General features: G+C 33.8%; 2 protein-coding genes and 1 long non-coding RNA gene across 11 annotated transcripts; 1 reads left to right on the forward strand and 2 right to left on the reverse strand.

The window, feature by feature from the left end:
- Positions 1 to 507: 507 nt before the first annotated feature.
- On the reverse strand, positions 508 to 9,203 carry LOC139992787 (uncharacterized). 3 transcript variants are annotated; one of them, XM_072013987.1, is made up of 6 exons: positions 9,067 to 9,203; positions 3,119 to 3,376; positions 2,438 to 2,574; positions 1,657 to 2,107; positions 1,006 to 1,183; positions 508 to 841 (listed from the first exon to the last, which is right to left on the reverse strand). In XM_072013987.1, the coding sequence occupies exons 1-6, from the start codon at positions 9,097 to 9,099 to the stop codon at positions 600 to 602; spliced, it is 1,299 nt and encodes a 432-aa protein (XP_071870088.1). In that variant the 5' UTR covers positions 9,100 to 9,203; the 3' UTR covers positions 508 to 599. The 3 variants fall into 3 exon arrangements, with proteins under 3 accessions (XP_071870088.1, XP_071870086.1, XP_071870085.1); XM_072013985.1 differs by lacking the exon at positions 9,067 to 9,203 and adding an exon at positions 4,062 to 4,289; XM_072013984.1 differs by lacking the exon at positions 9,067 to 9,203 and adding an exon at positions 4,053 to 4,289.
- On the forward strand, positions 2,423 to 12,653 carry LOC139992798 (uncharacterized). 5 transcript variants are annotated; one of them, XR_011801202.1, is made up of 6 exons: positions 2,423 to 2,562; positions 3,131 to 3,439; positions 5,390 to 7,275; positions 7,702 to 9,826; positions 9,916 to 9,983; positions 10,647 to 12,653. It is a non-coding gene; the product is annotated as an uncharacterized lncRNA (long non-coding RNA). The 5 variants fall into 5 exon arrangements; XR_011801203.1 differs by having other exon boundaries at positions 10,658 to 12,653; XR_011801205.1 differs by lacking the exon at positions 10,647 to 12,653 and having other exon boundaries at positions 7,702 to 9,696; positions 9,775 to 9,826; positions 9,916 to 10,609.
- Positions 12,654 to 13,233: 580 nt separating this feature from the next.
- Exu (maternal protein exuperantia) lies at positions 13,234 to 21,829 on the reverse strand. 3 transcript variants are annotated; one of them, XM_072013990.1, is made up of 6 exons: positions 21,464 to 21,829; positions 15,167 to 15,468; positions 14,808 to 15,089; positions 14,504 to 14,696; positions 14,283 to 14,425; positions 13,234 to 14,188 (listed from the first exon to the last, which is right to left on the reverse strand). In XM_072013990.1, the coding sequence occupies exons 2-6, from the start codon at positions 15,449 to 15,451 to the stop codon at positions 13,874 to 13,876; spliced, it is 1,218 nt and encodes a 405-aa protein (XP_071870091.1). In that variant the 5' UTR covers positions 15,452 to 15,468; positions 21,464 to 21,829; the 3' UTR covers positions 13,234 to 13,873. The 3 variants fall into 3 exon arrangements, with proteins under 3 accessions (XP_071870091.1, XP_071870089.1, XP_071870090.1); XM_072013988.1 differs by lacking the exon at positions 21,464 to 21,829 and adding an exon at positions 16,518 to 16,652; XM_072013989.1 differs by lacking the exon at positions 21,464 to 21,829 and adding an exon at positions 16,017 to 16,160.
- Positions 21,830 to 22,159: the final 330 nt, after the last annotated feature.

Genomic DNA, 22,159 nt, shown 5'->3' on the forward strand with positions numbered 1-22,159 from the left:
ACGCACTGTTTCAGGTCACGTAATAGCACTGCACGTTTAACAAAATGTTGAAATAGCGGAGAAGTAGATTTGCAATTATGTAATAAGTATTTAATGTGAGAAATGAAATAAAATAAATTTTTCGTGCAATTTGTTGTATAAAACGTGCAAAAGTGAATGATCAGTTACGAAGAGCAATAGTGAAGAATTTAATATTTGCTAAAGTTCGTAAATTACATTTGTTTTTTTATGTTATACACAAATATGTAATAATATATAACATATCCGTATCTTTGCAGTAATTCTATCAAGTCTTATCAAATTTTATCTATCTTATCTACCTTAAATAATATACATTAAGTATATTAATTTAATATATTAGTTTTATATATTTTTTAAACTCTGTGTTTTTAGTTTAGTATATAATCTCTTAACGCTCACAGATATTAAAAAAAATATTACGTTATAATACAATTTAGTTATTTTTGTATGATATTTTGTTTATATCCGTACCATAAGTCGTTCTGTTAATTTGGTTTCTTATTTCATTTCACGAAAACTACCGTTTCATTTTGATTGAGCATAATAAAGTACATATGTAATATAATATTTGCATTTTGCTATTGTACCGTAGATCGGCCGGTGTAGCCTGGTGTTTGTTCAGAATATTTTCTAGCACGATCTCGTACTAGTTCGTCGATCGATTTATTTTGTGGTATAGTTGACGACAAATTGTGAAGTCTTGTTGCAAGATAGCACATGATAAAAGCGGATAAAACCAGAAGTGCACCAAGTCCTGTTGCAACGTAAAGGAAACTACCGCAACTGTTTTCAAGTCCAGCAGTCACTTTCTGATATATATCTAGAAATCACAAAATACGTAGGTAATGAATTTTTCAATAAGATTCATTTTATTAAAGTTACATACTTCAATAATTACAATAAAAATATGTTTTAAATATTTGAAAATAGCAATTACTATTTTAGTATTAACGAGTTTAAAGAATGGAATTTTTTTTAACTCACCATCAGGCATCATCACTGTGTATTCGATATTTTCCTTAAATTTCGTATAAGGTATCGAATCGTTGTATTCCTTTATCAAGCGGTCGACTTTAGGAAAATATTCGTTCGTATCTTCTACGATAGATCGTTTTTTCTTTTTTCCGTGTCCTGATGGTTCAAAAAGATCGAGACAAAAATCCTGTAAATAGGTTGTTATATATTATTTATTCTTACGATTTCTGTAAATAGAAGAAACACTTTTGAATTATGATCGTTTAAAATATTAATTTTGCCATCTTCTGTTACTAGATATTGACACTTGTACTGTCACTTGATCACAAAGAGATTTTTAAATAATTAACAATTTGTAATTTAAGAAAATAAAAGTATAAATTTGACATATCAATCGAATTAATTACAAATCCATTATGAATTTAGATTCTTTCTTTATCATTTTAGTACGTCAATCTCGTTTTTATGTTTGAACCGTTCGCATTTACGAAAAACGTGCCCAAACAATCATTTGGAAAACCGCAGACTCCTAAGCACGAGCCCTCTAAAGGACGAATGTATTTGTTGTGTCAGACAGCGAATTACAAAGCTGAACAGGTGAATAGCCACTCATTCAGTCGTCAACCACAAGTTAAATTGGACCGTAAATTATGTCCTTACCGGTTGGCAGTCCTGAGGTTCCATGCAAGCCTTGATCTGCGAGTGGATCCACAGCGTGGAACGTTCTCTCATGGAACTGAGGAGAAAGGCTTCGAAATCGAGGAAAACTTCGTTCTTTCTCTCTCGATAACGGGCTGGTTGATGAGGAATTATTGACGCGAAATCTCGATTTCTACAGCCGTCCTTCACCAACACGACACTTCCTGGAGCGTGAGGCTGATCGGGATCGGGACTAACGGTTACTTCCAACAGTTTAATGTAACCCCATGCACTGTCTGCACTGATTCGAGCTCTTAACTGAAGCTTTGTACCAATGGGAACCGCTTGATCGACAGTCTGCGACCCCGATGCGTCCGATACGTTGCCCGTAGCTTCGCGGTAAAGGGCTACCTCGTACTCTAGTCGTCCAGGTGTTTCTTCGACCACCCCAGATACTCTTGCCCCGTGAGGACTGAAAGAGATTAGAATTTCAAAATTTAGAAAACAAAATTTGTACACGACATGTTTCAAACATCTTCCGCAATACGGTGCCAACATGAAAATTTTTGTATATGCTTATTTTTTTTTATAGAATGAACTGTTGAATGTTTTATTATACATATGTACATACATGTATACTTTCGTCGTTGATCTAGATAATTAAACGATCAGAATTATCACCAATACCATAAATAACTTTAAACAAAGTAAATATTTATTCGAGTGTCTTTGCAATTCATGTCTGTTTCCATAGGAGTTATTAGATAAAACACGATCTTGTCAATGTGGAACAACAACTTACAAGGTTCCAGCGAAACCGGCAGCTTTGTGACGGAGTAACGTGGGCTCAGGTGGTCGGCACATTAAGATCAATTCTTGATCGGCTAGCATAACGACACCGGGAAATGCCGGAAACCATACTCGCAGGTGAATGAAACCCTAATGACAATAAAATTTTGTTCATCGTATCTCTTTCCTAGCTTTTATGTATTTTTTATTTAATTATTTATGTACTTCATTATTTGGTCCTTAGCGAGTTAGATAACTAACAGCTCATATCTATATGTAATGTCAACGATAAATTTCAAGATTCTTTCAAGCGCTAGATTTAAATATTTTGAATACTCATTTTTTAACAATTACGATAATATACAATCGCATTATATAAATTCATACGATATGTCAGAGTAGTTTGCAATGTACGATATTTATATTGCTATACTGTAGTTACGTTTCGTTAGAAATATATAAAAATCTTCCCTAGATATATATACAAGACGATCGTAAATGTCGCGTATGTTCATCGATCATCTGATCTGAGCAAGAAGCGATTGATAATCGAATTTTGCGATCAGTTACGTGACAAGTTGGTAATACGAAAGCATTTATTAGTTGATCGGTTTCGGTTTATCGACGCGCGTAACAGAACGCGGACGCGGACAATCAACGAGCGCAGGAAGCAAAATTTCGATCGATGACTCACGTTTCTCTTCAGGATGCCGCATTTCGAGAAGTCAGTCACCTTCAGGAAATAGTTATCTTCCTGAGGATCATTGGGATCTGGCCTGATCTGGCAGTGAATGTCGGTAAGCGGATTGGCGGATCTGTCGTCGGCAAAGAGCGGCGCCCCTCTGAAGCCAACTGGTCTTTTGATCTTCGCTGTCAGGAGATCGGCTGCTGATCCTGCGCCGCTGCACTGAATGTCAGAGACCTCGTAATCCTGGGCAACGGTGGCGGCAACCTGAAACAATACGACAGTCATTCATCTACACAGGTTTGCTCGAACGACATTCGTGACCTCCTGGTATGTAATTCATTTCCTTCTTGCATATAGTTTTTTCTTTTCCAATTGCCTTGAAATATAATATTCATGGACACTTAGAGATAAAACTATCTATGGAAATTCAATCACACTTTTAATTATCTCTTACGCCAGTTTCCGCTGATGCCGTTATCTATCGCGTATATTTCCATAACAAGATCTTATAAACGATGTACAACGTACATAAATACCTGCCACTACCGCTCAAAAGCATTGGGTCACTTCGGACGATTTAATTCATCATTTATTTATTATTATTTATTTATTTATTATTTAATGCGTCAAAATATCCATAGCGTAGCTTTACAACATGCACTTTTGTAATTAAAGTACATCCTATGAATAATAAAGATCAAGTATCTGAATACTTTTGAGCGATAGTGTACACACGTACACCGTCAGCACGAGTTTACGCTACGTTTGATCGTAATTAAAGATGAGATTCAGCGACAGAGAGGAGCAAGATAAAAAGAGGTGAAAGAATGCCGTAACCTCGGTGTTAATGATACAAAATACAATGCGGGCATGGCAACGAAGAATTTCATAGTTGAGCGAACGTTTTGCGGTAACAGGAGTGCATTAACCATTAACATACTTTACTAACAAACTTTTGAACTATTTCACCGTGAAATAACACCTGTTCAGCCGTGTCACTGTCCTCGAGACGGCCGTTTTTTCGTCTGAACATCTGGACGATAGCGTTGAGTGACCTCTCGCGACTATAGATAAAGTAATTTCTTTAATTAACGTGGGTCGCCTTGGACTTTTTCCTCGATATCGAGCCCAAGGCGCCTTTTTACCATTTCCGCCGATATCTAGCGCGGTATGAAACTTCGATACGAAACAAGGTGACCAACACGCGGAGAGAAAAGACTTCAATACGAGTAACGGTGTAGAGAAACGCTCTGGTGCCCGCCTAAGTTATTCTTTATATGTATGCGTACCATACTGGTTGTTCATCGTACGGTCAGCCAGGCGTATAATCGTAGTACAGGTCATGGTTATTTCTTCGAGGTAGGTCAACCCAGCTTTCAGGATTGCTTGATTTCCGCGATACGATTGATAAGCTGATCGATAAAAGGGTGTACCCTGTCGACTCTCTAGATGTCTTATTAATATGCTAATTTAGCGAGTATTTATGCAAGATCATATTTTTACGAATACGATTAAAAGCATGGAATCTTGGTAGAGAATTGTTTTATGTTAAAATTTATAGTTATTTATTAATTATTATCCAGGAAGGGGAAATTTCAGATACACAAATCTTTTGTCTTTTATAATTACCAAAGAATCATTGAACTCACACTAGTATTAACATAATTGAGGAATAGGGAAATAATTTGCCGGTAGAAGGTAGAAGGTATAATCAACAATTTCATTTACATGATCCACCATTATTTAATATTCCGTTATAGTAACAAGCAACATTCAATTAATACTATTACGTAATTTTAATAAAAATATTTAAAACATTTTGATAATTAGATACTGAATCTAGTAATATGAGAGACAAAAACTTATTACGAAAGTACTTAAAAACTACTTATTTCAAATCAAAATGACTTATCGCTGATTAAAGATGTTGATCGTTCGATGAATTTTTATTGGTAAACTGAATATATTCAATAATCATAAAAGTTAATGTATCAAAATCAATGTTCATACAGTAAACGCTTAATGTGCGCGGTTTATATTCATTAAATACTGAATATAATAATTATCAATGGACTGCAAAAATATTATAGAAATTCACTCTTGTTTCCCGCTTTTATTAATCTTCGTATTAAACGCGAAAAAATGAGTATAATTGAGGGCAGGTATGAGCGAGGGTAATTGAGTCAACGTACTTGAAGAGCGATTAATTTAAACAAAATCTCATCGGATTTAACCGAAATACACCGATTTACTATGTCGTATCATTAATTATTTCAGGTTCACTGATTTTTCATCAATAATCTTGAATGGACGACGGTATGAAACGAGCGGATTTACGAAAAATTTGCGGCGAAATTGGAAAAACGTGATCCAAATGCAGCCGCGTAATTAACGATTTCAAGACGGGCTAATAAATTACCTTGGATCATCTGTATCAATTGCATGTATATTAAATAGCAGGATATTAAAACTACATAGAATTATAAATAATTCATAGATTTTTCGCGTAGTTACCTTAATTAGCAATTAAGATGTCACATGGATGTAAACACTACGGAGATAATCGACTTTGATGTTGTCACAGACATTGTGTTTTTTATCCATTGGCTGGAAGAAACAAGATACTGAACTTGTTGCGTAAGTGTTTTAATATAGAAAATTACTTAGTCTCATTTATCTAAACCGTTTTATGATACTCGAAAGAAATAAAAATACGTCGATACCAGACTTATTATTATAATATGAAATATATTATTTCTGTGTTCTGTAAGATCTAGAGGCACATTTATATTGATGTATGTGTCAATATTATATCTATCATATTATTGATAGCTTTCTTATGTACTTATATAAGCAAAGGAACTGGTAGGATCTATGTAGTTAGTTAACACACTAATAATATTAGTCATTTAGCTTGTAACTGTAATGTGCAATGGAATCTAATGTTACTGATTGGTAAGTTATTGTACATCGAACTATTGGTGAATCTTATTCCAATTATACGAACGCTTACAATTTTGCGTACGTTAATAAGCAAAAGAATGGGTAACATACGTTCGAATACAGTTATTCGAACATGCTCTCCGGTTATTTCAGTGACAAATTATAGATAGTGAAGAAAATCAGCGATCTCCTGTTATAAGATGTCCAGTTATCCAAATCGTTTCTTCAGGTATAAGTAGAATTAAGTAAAAATAATGAGAAGTAGGATCCTACTGTCTACTACTCATGTACATAATTCTACTTAACATAATTCTACTACGAAAGTTTGAAACATATTGGAATTCCAAAAGAAATAATGATTTCCTCAAGTAGGTAAATATTTTATACATTATAATATTTTATAGCATCGAAACTGTAATTAATTATACTTCAAAATGGAGGTCAAAATTAGGTATAACGTTCTTATATCTCAGAAAAATTATACTCAAAAGTTTGTTTCGTTTAAGGAGTAAAAGATAGTGCAAACTTCTGTGCAGACAAAAACGAAAAGATCCGATCGTTTAACGAAATTTTAAATCCATGTCCGAAAGAAGTTACTAATTTAGAAATCGATACGGTTAAAGAGTTAATAAGCATTGAGCCATTACTTGGCCGATATGGCGTGCGTCGAAACTGTTATTGTAACAGCACTTTAATCGGACACGGGTGAAGCAAACGACGCTGAAACACAAAGTTTTCGATGGAATTGGAACGTCCGACGATGATTTCCGAATCGTTAAACGGAAACTATTCGCATTAAAGAAGAAACCGACCGGTTGGAAGGGAAAAATAAGCGGACCCCAGTTACTGCATGGTCGTGACAGTCGAGGTATCCAATTTGTGGAGTTAATAGAAGTTTGATCAAGCCTTGTTTCAGATTGAATGCCAAACTATGGATTGCTGCCGGTCGATAGGACTTTTATCGAAACGTTAATGTTTTTTCGATCGATCGTCCGACACCGGTCGGGTCTTGTTCGATGAACGAACGCGATCCTGTTCTCTGTATCACGAAATTCAATTGAAACTGCGAATAATAATACTACCGATTGTAGCCGTAATAATAATGGCAAACTCGACGGCGGTAATAGGAACGCTGTATCGCTGCGTTTCTGTTTATTTCGTATAAATCGTCGCTTATCGAAATTGGAACGTAACACTTCACTTTTTTATCATACTGTAAAGTACTTTCCACAGTCGTATACGTATCGCCTTCTCAATTTTTTCATATTTCAGGGGCTTACGGGTAAAGTGTGATACGAATGAAAATGACTTGAATTTGAAAAAATTGTGATCAGTAGATTACGGATTTCTGTGCATTTATACGAAATTTCAAAAAATGGAAAAATAAAGAATTGCAAAAATAGAATATGGTAGAATGCATACAATAGAGAAAAATACATAAAATTTCCAAGATAATGTATTTGCCGTTATTTCTTTTATAAATGTTACAAATCTCTATTCGCATTCTATTTCTTTCCTTGTACTGGCAAAAAATTACATAATTACAAAAATTACATAAAGATACATAATTAGATTTCATCGATATCGATAAATTAATTCGATTAATAAATGTTATATTTCAGATGTAATTGTTAAATTTGTTGTAGGTATGTTGTAGGTACCGTGTCGTTAAATTAAAGGCAAATTAACAGAGCAGTGGTGAATAATACACGCGTGGAAGAATTTACGTAAAGTGTTACATGCGCGTGTGCGCGGTACGCTCCGATTCGATTGATGCGCGGAAGGTTAACGGGAAGAGACAAACAGCCGAATCTGTTACGTGAAACGGGCTCTCGTGTGCGCCTGGTTCCCTCGAGATTGTTTCCTAGATAACTATACACACGTACATTTTTTCGTTTTATTCTTTTTTACGAAAGTACCGCACCCGTCTCTTTTATGGCGCCGTAAATTCCTTATTTCTCACTGACGCTTTTGGCAGGATGACATGGATTTGTCTCCGCATATGGGATGCCATACAAGTTAACAACTTCCTGAATAGCCTGTTGATGAAGAAATATTGAATTCACTAACAATCGAGCGTTGGAATGGTATAAATTAACGAAATCTGATTTGAAAAGATTTATATCTGATTATCGGATAGTTTATTCATTATATTCTCTTGTATCGATATACATAATGTTGGTATACTGGTCTATTTATATTTTATACTCCTGCGATTAATTTATTGCACGTCATAAATTATAGTTTGTTATATTATATATAATGTCTTTTACACTGTTTTAATTGAATTCTGAATATACAAGATACGTGTTAATATAAATAGACTGTCATACTAAAAATATATATTCAAAGCGATACGTGACTAAATTAAAGAGATATTTCTAATGTAACTCGATAAATTCTATTTTTATGTATTCAAATCGTTTGCATGGACGTAATTTTCAGATTTCGATTCAGTTATCTGTGACTTCTAAACCAGTAATTTAAAAGAACAGTCGGAATTGAAAAAGTTTGATAGAATACAGCTCGCACCGAACGCGTTAAAAAGATCCGAGTTAACATTTCGACATGAAACGCCTTCCAAGGATTATACCCGCGGTCTTCTTATGCAAATAAAATTTTATATCTCCGCTACGAGATGAAAACATCATTATCACCCCAGCCCTACAGAGAATTTGCAAGTTTTCCTATAAATTTATCAAGACGTAGAAACACATAAAAAAAAAGAAAGACAGAATTCCATAAATCCTTCATCTAAAAGCTCGACAAAGTTGTAAGAAGTGAAACGAAAGAACAAGAGGAAAATGGGTTGAAAAGTCGAGTTATTATATTATCATAGAATTCATTCCCTTTGGAATGTGATTTCAAATAATTCTCCCTACGTAATCAACGACAAGTGTCAGGCGTGAGATCGATAATTTTAAAGTGGAAATTCACCGGAGTTTCGAGCTTCGTGTGAACCCTTTCGCAAGATTTACATAAAAAGGTAAAAACCGAAGTTTGACACCCACCGTGCAAAATCCAGCGATCAGGACGATCCACATGATCCAGCCGAAGTGTCTCCCTTCCTTATCCTTGTTTCTTTAATCGTGAACGCAAAACACGCGAGAAACACACTTCCTGATAGAAGGAATTGCACAGAGAGGGATGCAATTTTGACGAAGATTCCCGATGAACTGAGGCGCGTGTACCACGCAAGAATTCTCCCTCCGTGGTAGATGTTCCTCCAACGGGTACTGTCTCCTGGAGGGGAGGAACGGAAATCAAGGAACCAGAGAACCACCGGCCCATCCAGAGTACTGTTAATGCATGCTTGCTGCCTCCGCTAACAACCATCCTTACCGCGTCTTCCTCGCGAGCAGTGACGGCCTCGAACGGACACCGCGTCTCCTTTCCGAGCTTCCTTCGGGATAGCATTCGCCCCATTTTCTTCCGCATTTAATTTTATTCTTTTCTGTTTCCTTTTTTAGAAATTTAGTTCAAAGAAGACTTAATCGCCCTGTAGATTCGATCTTAATGTTTGAGTTTAATTGAATTCTTTTGGATAATTTATGAACAATCGGATATACGAAGATGAAAGAAGTGGAGTAGAATTCGAGACAATGTTTCAGTTTACTTTTTCTAAAATATGGCATAAAGAGGTACGATAACCCTTACATTCTAATCGAAACAATCTCTACGTGGAATCCTTAAAGATTTACTTGTCTACTTTTATATAGAATCCCTTGCAAGATTTCTTATCTTATTTCTTTGCTACTTTTTTAAACGGAAGTATGGATCAAAAATTGAAAGGAGTAAATCTCTCTCTCTCTCTCTCTCTCTCTCTCCCTTCTCTCTGACATTTCATTTTTATTTTTCAGGTAACGGAAGGATGATACATAGATAGAGGAGATTTGTATAAAAGAAATCGAGGTGATTATCTCCAATGGTGAGTTTATATTTCATGTATATTCCACGTTTGATTCTATCGGAAGAGGATGCAATCGCTAACGAAGAATAGAAATGTTCATTATGCGTGAAGCATTTTTATTACGAATCAAAATTTCATTTCGGTTTCTTTTACTCGCGGCGGCATTCCAGTCTAGGAAGCCTCAGTAAACTGGCGGAATCGCGAGACATTACGTGATTCCGACATGCATAAAAGACGAATTGCTTAGCCGGTTGCTGACTTTTCCGGTGCGTTGATTTTGGGTCAATGCCAGTATTCGATCAAACATGTTGGAACACTGTTAAAGAAGAATACATAAAAGATGATTTACATTAAAAATACCAAAAATCTTTAATCAAATCGGAATGCTGAAATATAATTTCTTGTGGCAATATTTTCAGTAAAGAAAAATTCGATATATTTTACAAACGTTCAAAATATTTTTAATTTCATTTACTTAATTCATTTGCGAAGGATAATGGAACAAAATAATGCGCGGTGATTGTAAATACATCTGATATAAAAGTAATGATCTCCGATGCTCTTTCGAAGAAATACCAATAAACTTACTACACAGTCGAATATAAATTTTGATGAAATGTCAAAAAAAAAAAAAAAAAAAAAAGAAAAAAAGGAAAAGAAAAAAAAATGAAAAGTTTCTAGTTTTGTTACAGTATTTTATTTTTCATCGAGGATCGTGTCTTTCATCAGCTGTGTCAGATGCCTGCGTAAAAAGTGAGAATGACGTCGTGTTGGTCGTCATTTTCGTGCCGGTTTACTGTACCTGTCACTGACTGACTGAGACTAATAGAGCACAGTGCTATGTCACGCGTTTCGAACGCACCGAGATTCTCGGGAAAATTGCTCTCCCGTTGTTTTCTGTCTGCCCAGACCTCGTAGTGAATCATCGGCAACGACCGTACGTATGCCACGAAACGATTGCTTTTTAATGAAAATCGAATCGTTCTCGTCCCTCTATTCTCCGTAGCACGCTCCCTTAACGAGGGATCCGTTTCAACGGTGGCACGCGCGTATTCTTTGTAATTACATTTGTTACGCGGCCTCACTCGCTAAAGGTTTTAGTAATAATCGTTCACCGTTATCGTTTGTTACGCTTCAAGACGGAAAATGTATCCGTTAGTTGCATATTACGAAAGTGTTGACGATGAAAACTGAAACTGTACATTCACGAGCGTTCTCCAGCATTTTTCAAATTATTAGATAACGGTTTTACCAAACCGACTTACATACAAATAATTTGAAAGAAAGATTGGTCTTTTTCCTACGATGGATAGAGCAACCGTAAATTCTAATTAAATAATTAGGCAAAACTGAGTGTAACTTTTTTAACGTAGGCATGCAAAGATTTCATTAATTTAAAGAAGCAATAAAACACTTAAATCTGAAAGAAAGATAGATGTTTTAATGGTTATGCTCAATTATAGCATATTACAATATGATTTGAGCTTTATATAGAAGTAAGAAGGGAAAATAATCACCGACACTTGTTAAGTTATTATTATAATCGTTTTTCATGCTTTCCTCGCTATTGTATACGCAATTATGTTCTATGAATCTTAAACTCGAGCTGGATGAACAGTAGGTATTCGGAAGTAGAGAATTCCGCTGTTGCAGAAATTCGAGACTCGCTAAAAATGAAAACTAATGGTTCTATAAAACTGTAAAAAATATTTGTGTATCACGTTAGTGAACACTCTTCGAAGAATTACTGAGCAACACAAATATTCTTCGAGCACTATTACATATTACTTTACGTAAATTAAATTTAATATTTTTATAATTATCTTATACATTCTTTTTACCGCAGAGTAAAAATTTAAACGCGAGATATAAAATTGTTCACTAGTTAAGCGATTTTAATCGTAATTTGTGAAAATATTTATGGAACTTAATATTGGAATTTTTAATGAAAATATCTCCTTTTCTGTTTATTTTAAAATGTACGTGGAAGAAGAAATTTCTCTAAAAAACTTTATTTTCTCATTTCAATTTCAACGCGTGTTTCATGTGTTTAACACATGAAGCAAATGTCAAATAAACGTCGTATAATATATTAAAATATGCTATTTACATCAAATATCTCTCCTATATTTTTAGCTACGTATATTGATTTATGATAGATATTGCAAAATTATTGTAAAGCAAAATTAATGTATCGAAAACACCAAAAACTAGCATTCCACGTTTATTAATACTGATCATTGATATTTATTATATCATGCAATCCAATTTATTTCTTGATCTCTTATCTCATTAACATTCCGATCTTGTACAACAAAAGATTTAACAAACACCACTATCACCAGATTATTTATTATCGCTATACTTTCGTACGGTTACAGGCGCTCAATTAACGAGCCTTCCAGTAACAGCAATTTCCTTTTCGCTGCCTGTTACAGTAATGGCGATGCAGTAAGTGTATTTTGTGCTTTATGGTTCGTCGTCCATGAAAAGAAATTAATAAGGCCAAGTTGAGTGTCCGATAGCTAAAAATACACGCAGATAGTTATTGAAATATTGGTAGACCCATGTTTTTTTAAATACTGTTGTCATCTTCTGCATTCATTTAAATTTTAATTAATCATATATCAATACCATTTGTAAGTTAGAAATTTTTTATGTAGAGCTAATGATGGAGAGATAATTGATTCTAAGATAAAACTTTGATATGCTATGTCATAGTTCAGTGGATCGAAATAAAATTATAAGAAATATCCTTTGTATTACGTGTTCTGTCGGTTAACTAGAAATCTCTGATGAATGTGACAAGTACGTTTCGTAAAGTTTTATCGAACAGTTAAGTCTTGCCTAGTACTAAAGGGATTTACGTCGATACCTTTCTTAGCAAGTAAATATTTCTCTAATTTTTTCGCGGTGCACCGGCTTGTTTACGCTTCGAGGCGTTTGGCATGCTTTATGGAACCCCATAAGCGGATACAACGCTCCACTGCATAGGCATTCATATATTTAATTTATTTCTGACTTTATCTCGATGGTTGCACCGATTCGAGATGCGCTTTATAACAGAGAGAAGTCACGCTGGAGTCTTTTCTTGTTTTTCCTTTAAACATGCCGTTACCGTCGTTTCGGAACATAGAACGATATTGCGTGATACGTTTAATTATTTGTAAATTAAGACTTTGTAGTACTCATAAAAAAGAAGGAGATGAAAAAAGAGACGAGTAAAAATAAAATACCGTAAGTTTGTGTTAACGATCGAAATAAGAAGTTGTAATTCAAAGTTTTTATTTAATTGTTTAGTACAACAAAATTTAACTTTTAAATGCAACATCATGGTGCATGATTCATTTTATTAAACTTTTGGCGTACAAAAATATATTATATCTTTCTTCAAATATTACTATCTGTACTCTATACGTAAATCTTACTAACATTAAGTAAAAAAAAAAGAATATTTTATGGTAATCTCAGAATGATGAAAAACAAAAAATCTTTAGCGTCCGAATATATTTCTATATCGACAGTCTCTAAACAATCACTTGTTACAACGTTAAACGTTAATCCGATTAAATAAAAATCAATGAGCATAAAATTAACCGTTAAAAAAACGAACATTAAATATTCCTTTATCATAAACTAAAAAAATAATTAATGTGTTATTTGTACATGTTTTTGTTAACTAGCAATAAGTCGAGTTTCATATCCTTCAAGGATACAATATATACTCTGTTATAACGAAAATAAAAACTTAAATACAATACTGCAACAAATAACACTCATACTTTATCACACTAGAATAACGTTATGATAAGAATGAACGGAATGGTTATAAACTCAGTTACTGATAACAATATTGATCTTATAATTAGTTAAAAGGCACTGAAGAAAAGAAATGAACTGTTTAGTTCTTATTCCTCTGCTATAATTGTACTACTCTCAGAAGATTCGGATTTAATTTTAAGCGGTGAATTAGGAGTAGTGGTATCCGGACTTCCGATACTTGAATCACATTTGTTATTATTTTCTTTATCCTCATTAATCATAGAGTTTTCCATCTTCATCTGATTCTTTTCTCTTGATATTCTTAATTTGGGTTTCTTATTAGGATCGAAATGATCTTCAAGGACGATCAATAAATCTTCGATTTTCTTTTCTTCAGTCGAAGTTAATTTTTCTTTAATTAATTTTTCTAAACCTTCTTTCTTTCCATTATTCCACGCTTCCTGTAACACAAGTTAAATCAGTAATTTTATTAGTTTTATTAGTTTTCAAAATACGATTCTATAGATATTAATATTTTATTTGAATTATACAAACTTGTAATTGAGAATATTCTATGCCTGCTTCGGCGAGCAATCGACGTAAAGGACTAGCATGTTGCCGTTCTCGACGATTCACACGGAATAGGGCCCCAAAAATAGGTCTTAAAGTATTTTGACGTTCAAATACTATTTTTAATTCTGAAATACATAATACTATATAATAGAATTTTTTCTAATCAATATTTAAACATTTAAATTTTAATTTATTTTATATACCTGCATATTCTTGTTCTTCCATTTCTACTGGCTGAACAAATTCTCTAATGAAATCAACAGTATTTTTCATGGCACTATCACTATCACCACTACCATCTGTTTCATTTCCTTTTGTAACTTCTAGTGAACTCAAGTGTTGTACTATTTGTAAAGCCAAACATGCTCTGTCTTTTGCATTATTTAATTGATTTTCCTTAAATAATAACAATTTCATATTAAAATTATTATAGCGATTTTATATTATTATTAAAACTTATCATCGATGTATTATAATTACACATTCTATAAAACAGATGTTGCTTACTCGATTAAATAAACTTTGAGATAATGTCCTAAGAGTATATGCACGAACTGTGTTTGCACATTTTACTTCTGCGACATTAAACCCATTTGCAAATCCTTTCACAATTTCTTTAAATTTTTCCAGAAGATTATATTTCTTTAAAGATTCAATTAACATAGCAGGAATAACTTTACGTGGTTCATGATAAACTAATATGATACCATCTGCTGCGTCTCCTCTTATAGACGAAAGCCATGTTAGAAAGTCTGTTAATGCAGACACTTCACTTTTAGTTTTTAATGCCTGTAAAAGAATATAGAGTGTAATATAATCAAATACAGATTAAATACTAATTTTTTGATATTAATGAAATTTTTTACCTTATTGGTTGTACTATCTTTAAGTACACGAAACTTGCCAATAGTTACTATCTTCATATTATGCCTTTTTATAGCTGGAGGATTAAGATCTTTATATGGCATTACATATTGTGAATATGAAGAACTAGGTGTATACCCAGCTATTTGGCATATTTCATCTATAACTTTTTTGCCTGTAGTATCCATATCCCAACCAACTAAACGATAGTTGCCTGGGCCAATACCCGTAGTAGATTTCCTTGATGGGATAGATTTCCCATTTTCCATTATTGTTGACGACACCATCTTCTTAAACTAATAATCTGCAAAAAATATAATATAGTTTTCTATTTATACAAAGCAGAATATTTAAAATAATAATATTTCATATTAATATTCTCAATAGATCAATATAAAAATAGTCCATTAACGCAAATTTTATTAATCAAATTCAATGTTAGTTAATAATGAATGAATATTAATAAAGAAACACAATGCGATTCATATACATTATACACATAATAATAAGGATTAAATAATTTTTTAATTTTTCATTCTCAATGAATTTATATATATTATTTATATATATAATATCTTCAACATAGAAATTTTATCATTAAAAAATATATAAATTTTAAAAAAATAAAAAAATGTATAAATTTGCGTAGAAATTATGAGTCTCCGAAGATTTCTTTTAACAAATGTTTGAAACGAACGCTCAGTTTTTGTACAAGGGCGAGATATTTTGGTACGTGCGTAGAGTAGAAGATTATACATGGTATCGGCAAGGTCGACCTTGAAATTCAATACAGTACACAAATACTTCAGAACAAAAGATTAATGGCTTAGAATACATCCAATAATATCTTACCTTCTACGACAGACTTACAAATTATTTATCAAATAAAAATAATCTCCTATCGCATGCAGCAATTTTTCTTATCCAGAGGCGTTTGTGTAAAGAAGTTCTGTGCCAAGAACAAGGCGACGGAAATATTTATCGGAAATAATGAAACACACGCAGTCTCACGTTTAATAAACTTATTAATATTAATCTTGGGAACAAGAAATTTATCAAAACGAGTGATATGCCACCATCAACAACGATGTAAAAAAAAAAATGACGATCTAATACAGTTGCTATCTTGTTTCGCGACAGGTATATCTACCACTAAGGAAACTGAATGTTACATGGATTTTTGCGATTCCGTGACGTCTATGCAACACGCATTACATATCAGCTCGCGGCGAATCGTGTCACGTATGTAAAACAGATATTCTCATCACACGTGGGTCGATTGCGATTCATGTATAGCCTCGATTTCGATTTAGTTTCCATTAAGTCAACGTTAGATTCGTTACATTCGCTCACCGATTCACGTGGTTTCGCAGTTCCGTATTATTCACTGAGTTTCTTGATACGATCACCGAAACTGATGGCAGTACTATAAATCCTTTGTAGATACTGGAAACTACTGGAACGCAACTAAATTCATTTGAACACACGTGCGAAATTGGCAGTAAACCGCCTGCTCGATCATCTGCGCCTGCGTACTCGTTCTTAAGTCACGTGGTTCTAATGTCACTATTAGGTGAAGGAGAGACTGCCAATTGAAGTTGAAGTTCTAGTAGATTTGCTAAAACAGTACGTGAATCAAATTGAAACAGTTGTGTACATATTTGTTTCTCGTATTTCAATACAGTAGCGTTACTTTTTAATCTAACTTTAGCACTATAGCAGTTGGTGAACATTGCAAACGAAACTAGGAAATGTTCGATTGAAAGTATCTCACGTGTATGTAGAATAATAAAGGTGAGATTCGACGAACAATAAACGATTTGATATTCGTTCTATAAGATATTGAACGTGTTCGAAATGAAAAACGGCGATTAAACGGTACGAACATTAATTTTTCGTGACTCGATGCTTAAATAGTTAGATACCTGTATGAGAACCATCAGTGAAATAAATAACTTGATCCACATTCAATTACATTATTTTCTAGTTGAGATTGGCAGATAGACACTGGTTGAAACAAATCGAAAGTGTGTTGCATAGCGACGTGTTCTAAAGATATACGTGTGTCATAGGTATTTAACATGAAAGTGACTGCATAACGGACGGTCGAGTGTAAAAAGAAATTCACGTTTTCGCATATCGGTATCGTTCCCGATGAGATGAATCGTTAAAAACTGGTTTGTAAGTAAAATTTATTAGCACGAGTCGGCGTGAATCGTACTTCTTATTTATGCGGCTGTTACGACGCCTCTGCATAAAGTTCCATTTGCACGTTGCACTCTGGGAAAATTGTTGACGGTAGCGATAAATTGGCCTGCAGCTTATCTCTCGTTATCTGTTATTTATCCTTTTTTAGAGCGGGCCGCACGCTTTGTAGCACTGATAAATTGTTTCAACTGGGTCATCCGTTCGCCACGGCTCGTTTTTGTCTTTCATTTATCCGCGGAATTTCTCCCGTGCCGGTTGTTCCGAATTTATCGAATTCTCCGCGGTGTTTAAACGTGAGAAAATTGGAAGGCGAATTGTGCACGACCAACTATCACTCTATTGAATTTTTTTCTACGACTAAATTCCCATTATAATGCACCTTCATGATACACGTTTCCGTATAATATCATAAGAATAATTGTCTAGGGCAGTAATTACCGTCATTAGATTAATGCATACGCCACAACATGCACAGTAAACGTAATATTACTATTATTTATTATCATTTCTTTCTTGTAGCTAACAAATGTACCATTTATGAAACTTTTTCAAGATGTTCGAGTAAGATCATGTCGAGCAAATTTATGCTCATCTTCGTTTATGATAAATTTAGAATGTATTAATTATTCATGGCTTTTTCATTTTCGTAATTGTTCGTAATAAATCTTCGTGTATCATAGATTTACTATGCATAAATTATTTAGCCTTTTTTATTTATGATTTATATCATTATTGTTGATAAATCTACAACATAAATCCACGATATAGCTATGATTGATTACAATAGTTTTCAATTATTTTTGCAGATTTTTAATTGGACTGTTGGTCGAATGTATTCTCTTTTGCTATGGTAAAAATAGAATGACTTTTGAAACATTTTTGTGCGAACAATATCTTTGTACATCACTACAAAAGTTAAAATAATTTCATTTCGATATATTATTATCCTGAAAGTTTATAATCGTGAAAGCAATATCAATGATGACGTACAAGTTAAAATGATTAATCGTGTAGTAGAACGTGAACAAGGTGTCACAAATGAGATACGAAAAATACAATAATCAATTAAACATCGAAATTTAAATAAAATGAAAAAGCCCCTGAAGTTCACGAATTTCAACGTAAAATAAAACTAATCTGTTGTAGTTTCGACTACAGCTGAAAGCTTTCTCTCAGCCGTCACGTTCACTTTTTACAATATATGACAAAGCAAAATCTCATGTAAATAGTAAAAAATATTAAAACGCTCTTGGAGCATTTCGCGTCAGCGGTATTGGTTAATATTCAAGTCTGGTTTCGCTATTTGTGCATGTGTTCGACAGTTTCATATCTGCTCTCTGATAGGAAATGTTGATACTATAAAATTTGAATGAAACGTGGTGAAAGAGGAATCATTCATCCTCGTAGTAATCGTCGTTGATAATGAAGATACGTTAAGTGTAGTCGATGTGATGTGAATATTTTTGAGAGAGAAATAACAAGATATCGACGGGGAAAAAATGGCAACGACAGAAATTGCGTCTTGACGAAGTCGATGATTTTTCTGAAGCGCTTCACTTGGTATAATGAACATCGTGTTCAAATATCACGATTGCTTTTCAAGTGGATTTCGGCAGCAAAAAAAGGGAGAAGGAGGTTGGCGAGGGAATATTGAAACACCTTGATAGATTGATTAGTATTCAACCTAGCTTCGGCAAACATGGTAAAATCGATCATCTCTCTGTATCTCTAGCGGTGCATTTTCTACCCCCGACTGGTAGAAAAAAAAGTAGAGTATTTCATTGAAATTAAAAAATGGCAAAGGGAAATGAAACTCGACGTGTGTATGTACATAGGTACGTTTCTTTCGAGATTGAAAGGATTAACTGCTGAGAAACCTGCAGTTCTTTATTAAGTACGATCATTCGGATAAATTAAAACGGCATATAGTTGAAGTTTCCGGTCAAATAGATCTTTTACTTAAGAATTTCGAAGATTAAATAGATCACAACTATCAAGATAAACGACGCATCAGAATTCAGTATGGAAAATGGCTGTAGATGGAGAATATCGGAAAACGAATTCTAGATTTACAGGTTTGCTCTTCGTTAATATTCAGTCTATCACCTACAGATGTAATAGTGCCATCAGCAAACATAGTATGAGAGATAAACGCAGAAAAGGGATCAATTAATGCGAGAATCCTGAGTTAAGAATCGTTTTAAAAATTGGAGAAAAATTTCTTTTCATTTAATATTGTAGATGAATCAATAGATCATCGGCTCTAATCCAGTATACATATACATAAAATAAATATAGGTAGATAGTAAAAAAAAAAAAAAAAAAAAAAAAAAAATACGAAATAGATATGATAAAAGCTGCGAATTTTCACGATAAAATATGTTTAATCTTGTCAGTTCTATATGTTTTACGAGCGATCGTATTGAACTGAATACATTTTTGTACTTTCGATACGTATGATATTGATTCATATAATAGTTTTAATCTTGCATTCGAAGATAAAAATTATTTTCACCTATCGATCAGATATTTCATGACGCAATGTTGTTCATATGATGTGACGTTATGGACGAGATATATCTTGCACGCCTTTTTATTAAGACGCGAGATATCTCGTACATAGCGTAAAAATTAGTTCACGAGGTATTCCTTCGCGAACGAGGAATTATTAACGATATTAAATACAGAATGATGTATTGTTACAAACAAATCCTTTTAACGTTACTTTTTTAACGAGTATTAAAACGAATTTAATTTATGTCGAGTTTCATCAACGATTGTTCACATCTTTATTTTATCATTTGAAGTTAATTTCATTTTGTCAAGATGGACGCTTTTCGCTTTAAATGCCACTCATTTATTGAATTTTTGATTCTGATAGACTAATTAGTCTTTTCCATTATGTGATAATATATTAAAAAAATATGATATAAAAACTACCTTGCAGATATATCACGGACATGTCAACATCGTTTACTCGAGATTATCTTCTCATTCTAAGAGCACCATGTACGTTTCTAGAGCTCATTTAGATGTACATTTTGCATGAAACCGAATTTCAACCATAAACAACCATTCAATCCCTTCTGCACTTGTCATTCACATGGAACGCATGAGATGCTCATTCATATCCGACACTTGTGAAATTCATTCACCCTTGTGCTGCATTACATACTGACTTGTGTAACTCGTTGGAAGTTCACATGCTCCGTAACTACGTACATATCGCATGAAATTATAACGAAGGACTTTTTTGTCTCAACTATGATCAAGTATTTTATGCCTAATTTACTTTTTACACAGAATGTATTATAATTAGAATAATTCCACTTTATATCGAAGAAACAAATGATAACAGCATGGTGATAACCTATACAAGTAATTTTAAATGTTAATGGTAAAAGGGAATATCAAATATAATGCATAAATGTTGTTAAATTATGCAGTTCCATTGAGAGCACCAGAGATACGATTTCAAAGGCTCCTTAATTGAATATTTCCATTTCTACGTTTTTAGATTAACGATCATTTATGACGTTAATGTTATATGAGCAATAATATTATGCATTCTTTCGATGTTTCAACTATTTAATAGAAGAAAATTATTGGAAAAATATTTAATTATCTATGTAGTACGTGGAACTATTATAAAATTATTGAAAGAATATGTGTACGTATTTCAACATTAAATACGTAATCCACAAACGTACAACGTACAGTCTGGAAATTGAATAGTAATCGATTAATGATAATACAAATATACATAAAAAGGAGAGTGCATTCAATATATAAAAGAAAAAAAAATATATATAAAATACATTTTACAACAAACAAACCTCTAGTTAGACTCCACTTCTTATATTTCTACAAATTTAAATTAGCACAAACATCCATCGTTGAATAACGCATCACAAATTATCAGAAATCGCACGTTCAAAATTAATTCGAGACTGGTTACCTCTTCTTCCGCGACGATTTTATCACTTGATCAATTCTCCAAGCCAAACGAACGTAACTCACGTCAACGTTTAATTTAACCATACAATCTAAAGGATCGGTAAAAGAGATTCCGAATAAATGGAAAGACTTACAATACAGAACGATTCCGCCACGAATTCCGCCGTGGAGTAAGCTGTTACAGCGTTGGATCTTGATTACTCTTTCTTTCAATGGATGGACTTCGATGATCGGTCGTTAAAAAACGATTCTTCGCCGCGGTTGCCGCGTACGTGACACTTTTCTCCTGGATCTCAATTCTTTCTGTTCACCGTGACGCCTTAGTGAACGCCGTGAAATGCAGACAAAAGACCGTTGACTCGACGCACAGATTCCGACAGTCTATTGTCTCCCTTCGTTTTTGGCTCCCTAGCATTATCTTTATCTTTATCTCATTTCCACGCGTTATCCTTCGTTACTCTTTTGTTTTACCAGCTTTCTCCACCCGATGCGATGCAACGATGGGCCCCACTCGTACCGCGAACGATCGACTTCGCTCGTATTCGACTCGGTAGCCGCACGCTTTCGCTGATAACGACGCATCGCGTCGTAAGATATCGTGAGATTTGCACGTACCTGCAACGTGTCTGATATACGAGCGATTTGCAACGAGCAGGTGATAAGGTTGCATCGCTCGCGCATTGCGTGCAACCGCGGTTCTTGATGCGCGACAACGTAGGATACGGACGTTCTTGGCTATTGGCACGGGCTTTTGAAGTTTCGCGGTGTTATGATAGAATACAATGACTCACAAATGTATTTGAGCCAGGATCCAGAATTAACAGCTATTT

Source organism: Bombus fervidus, chromosome 12 (assembly GCF_041682495.2).
Source record: "Bombus fervidus isolate BK054 chromosome 12, iyBomFerv1, whole genome shotgun sequence".
Classification (NCBI taxonomy): Eukaryota; Metazoa; Arthropoda; class Insecta; order Hymenoptera; family Apidae; genus Bombus; species Bombus fervidus.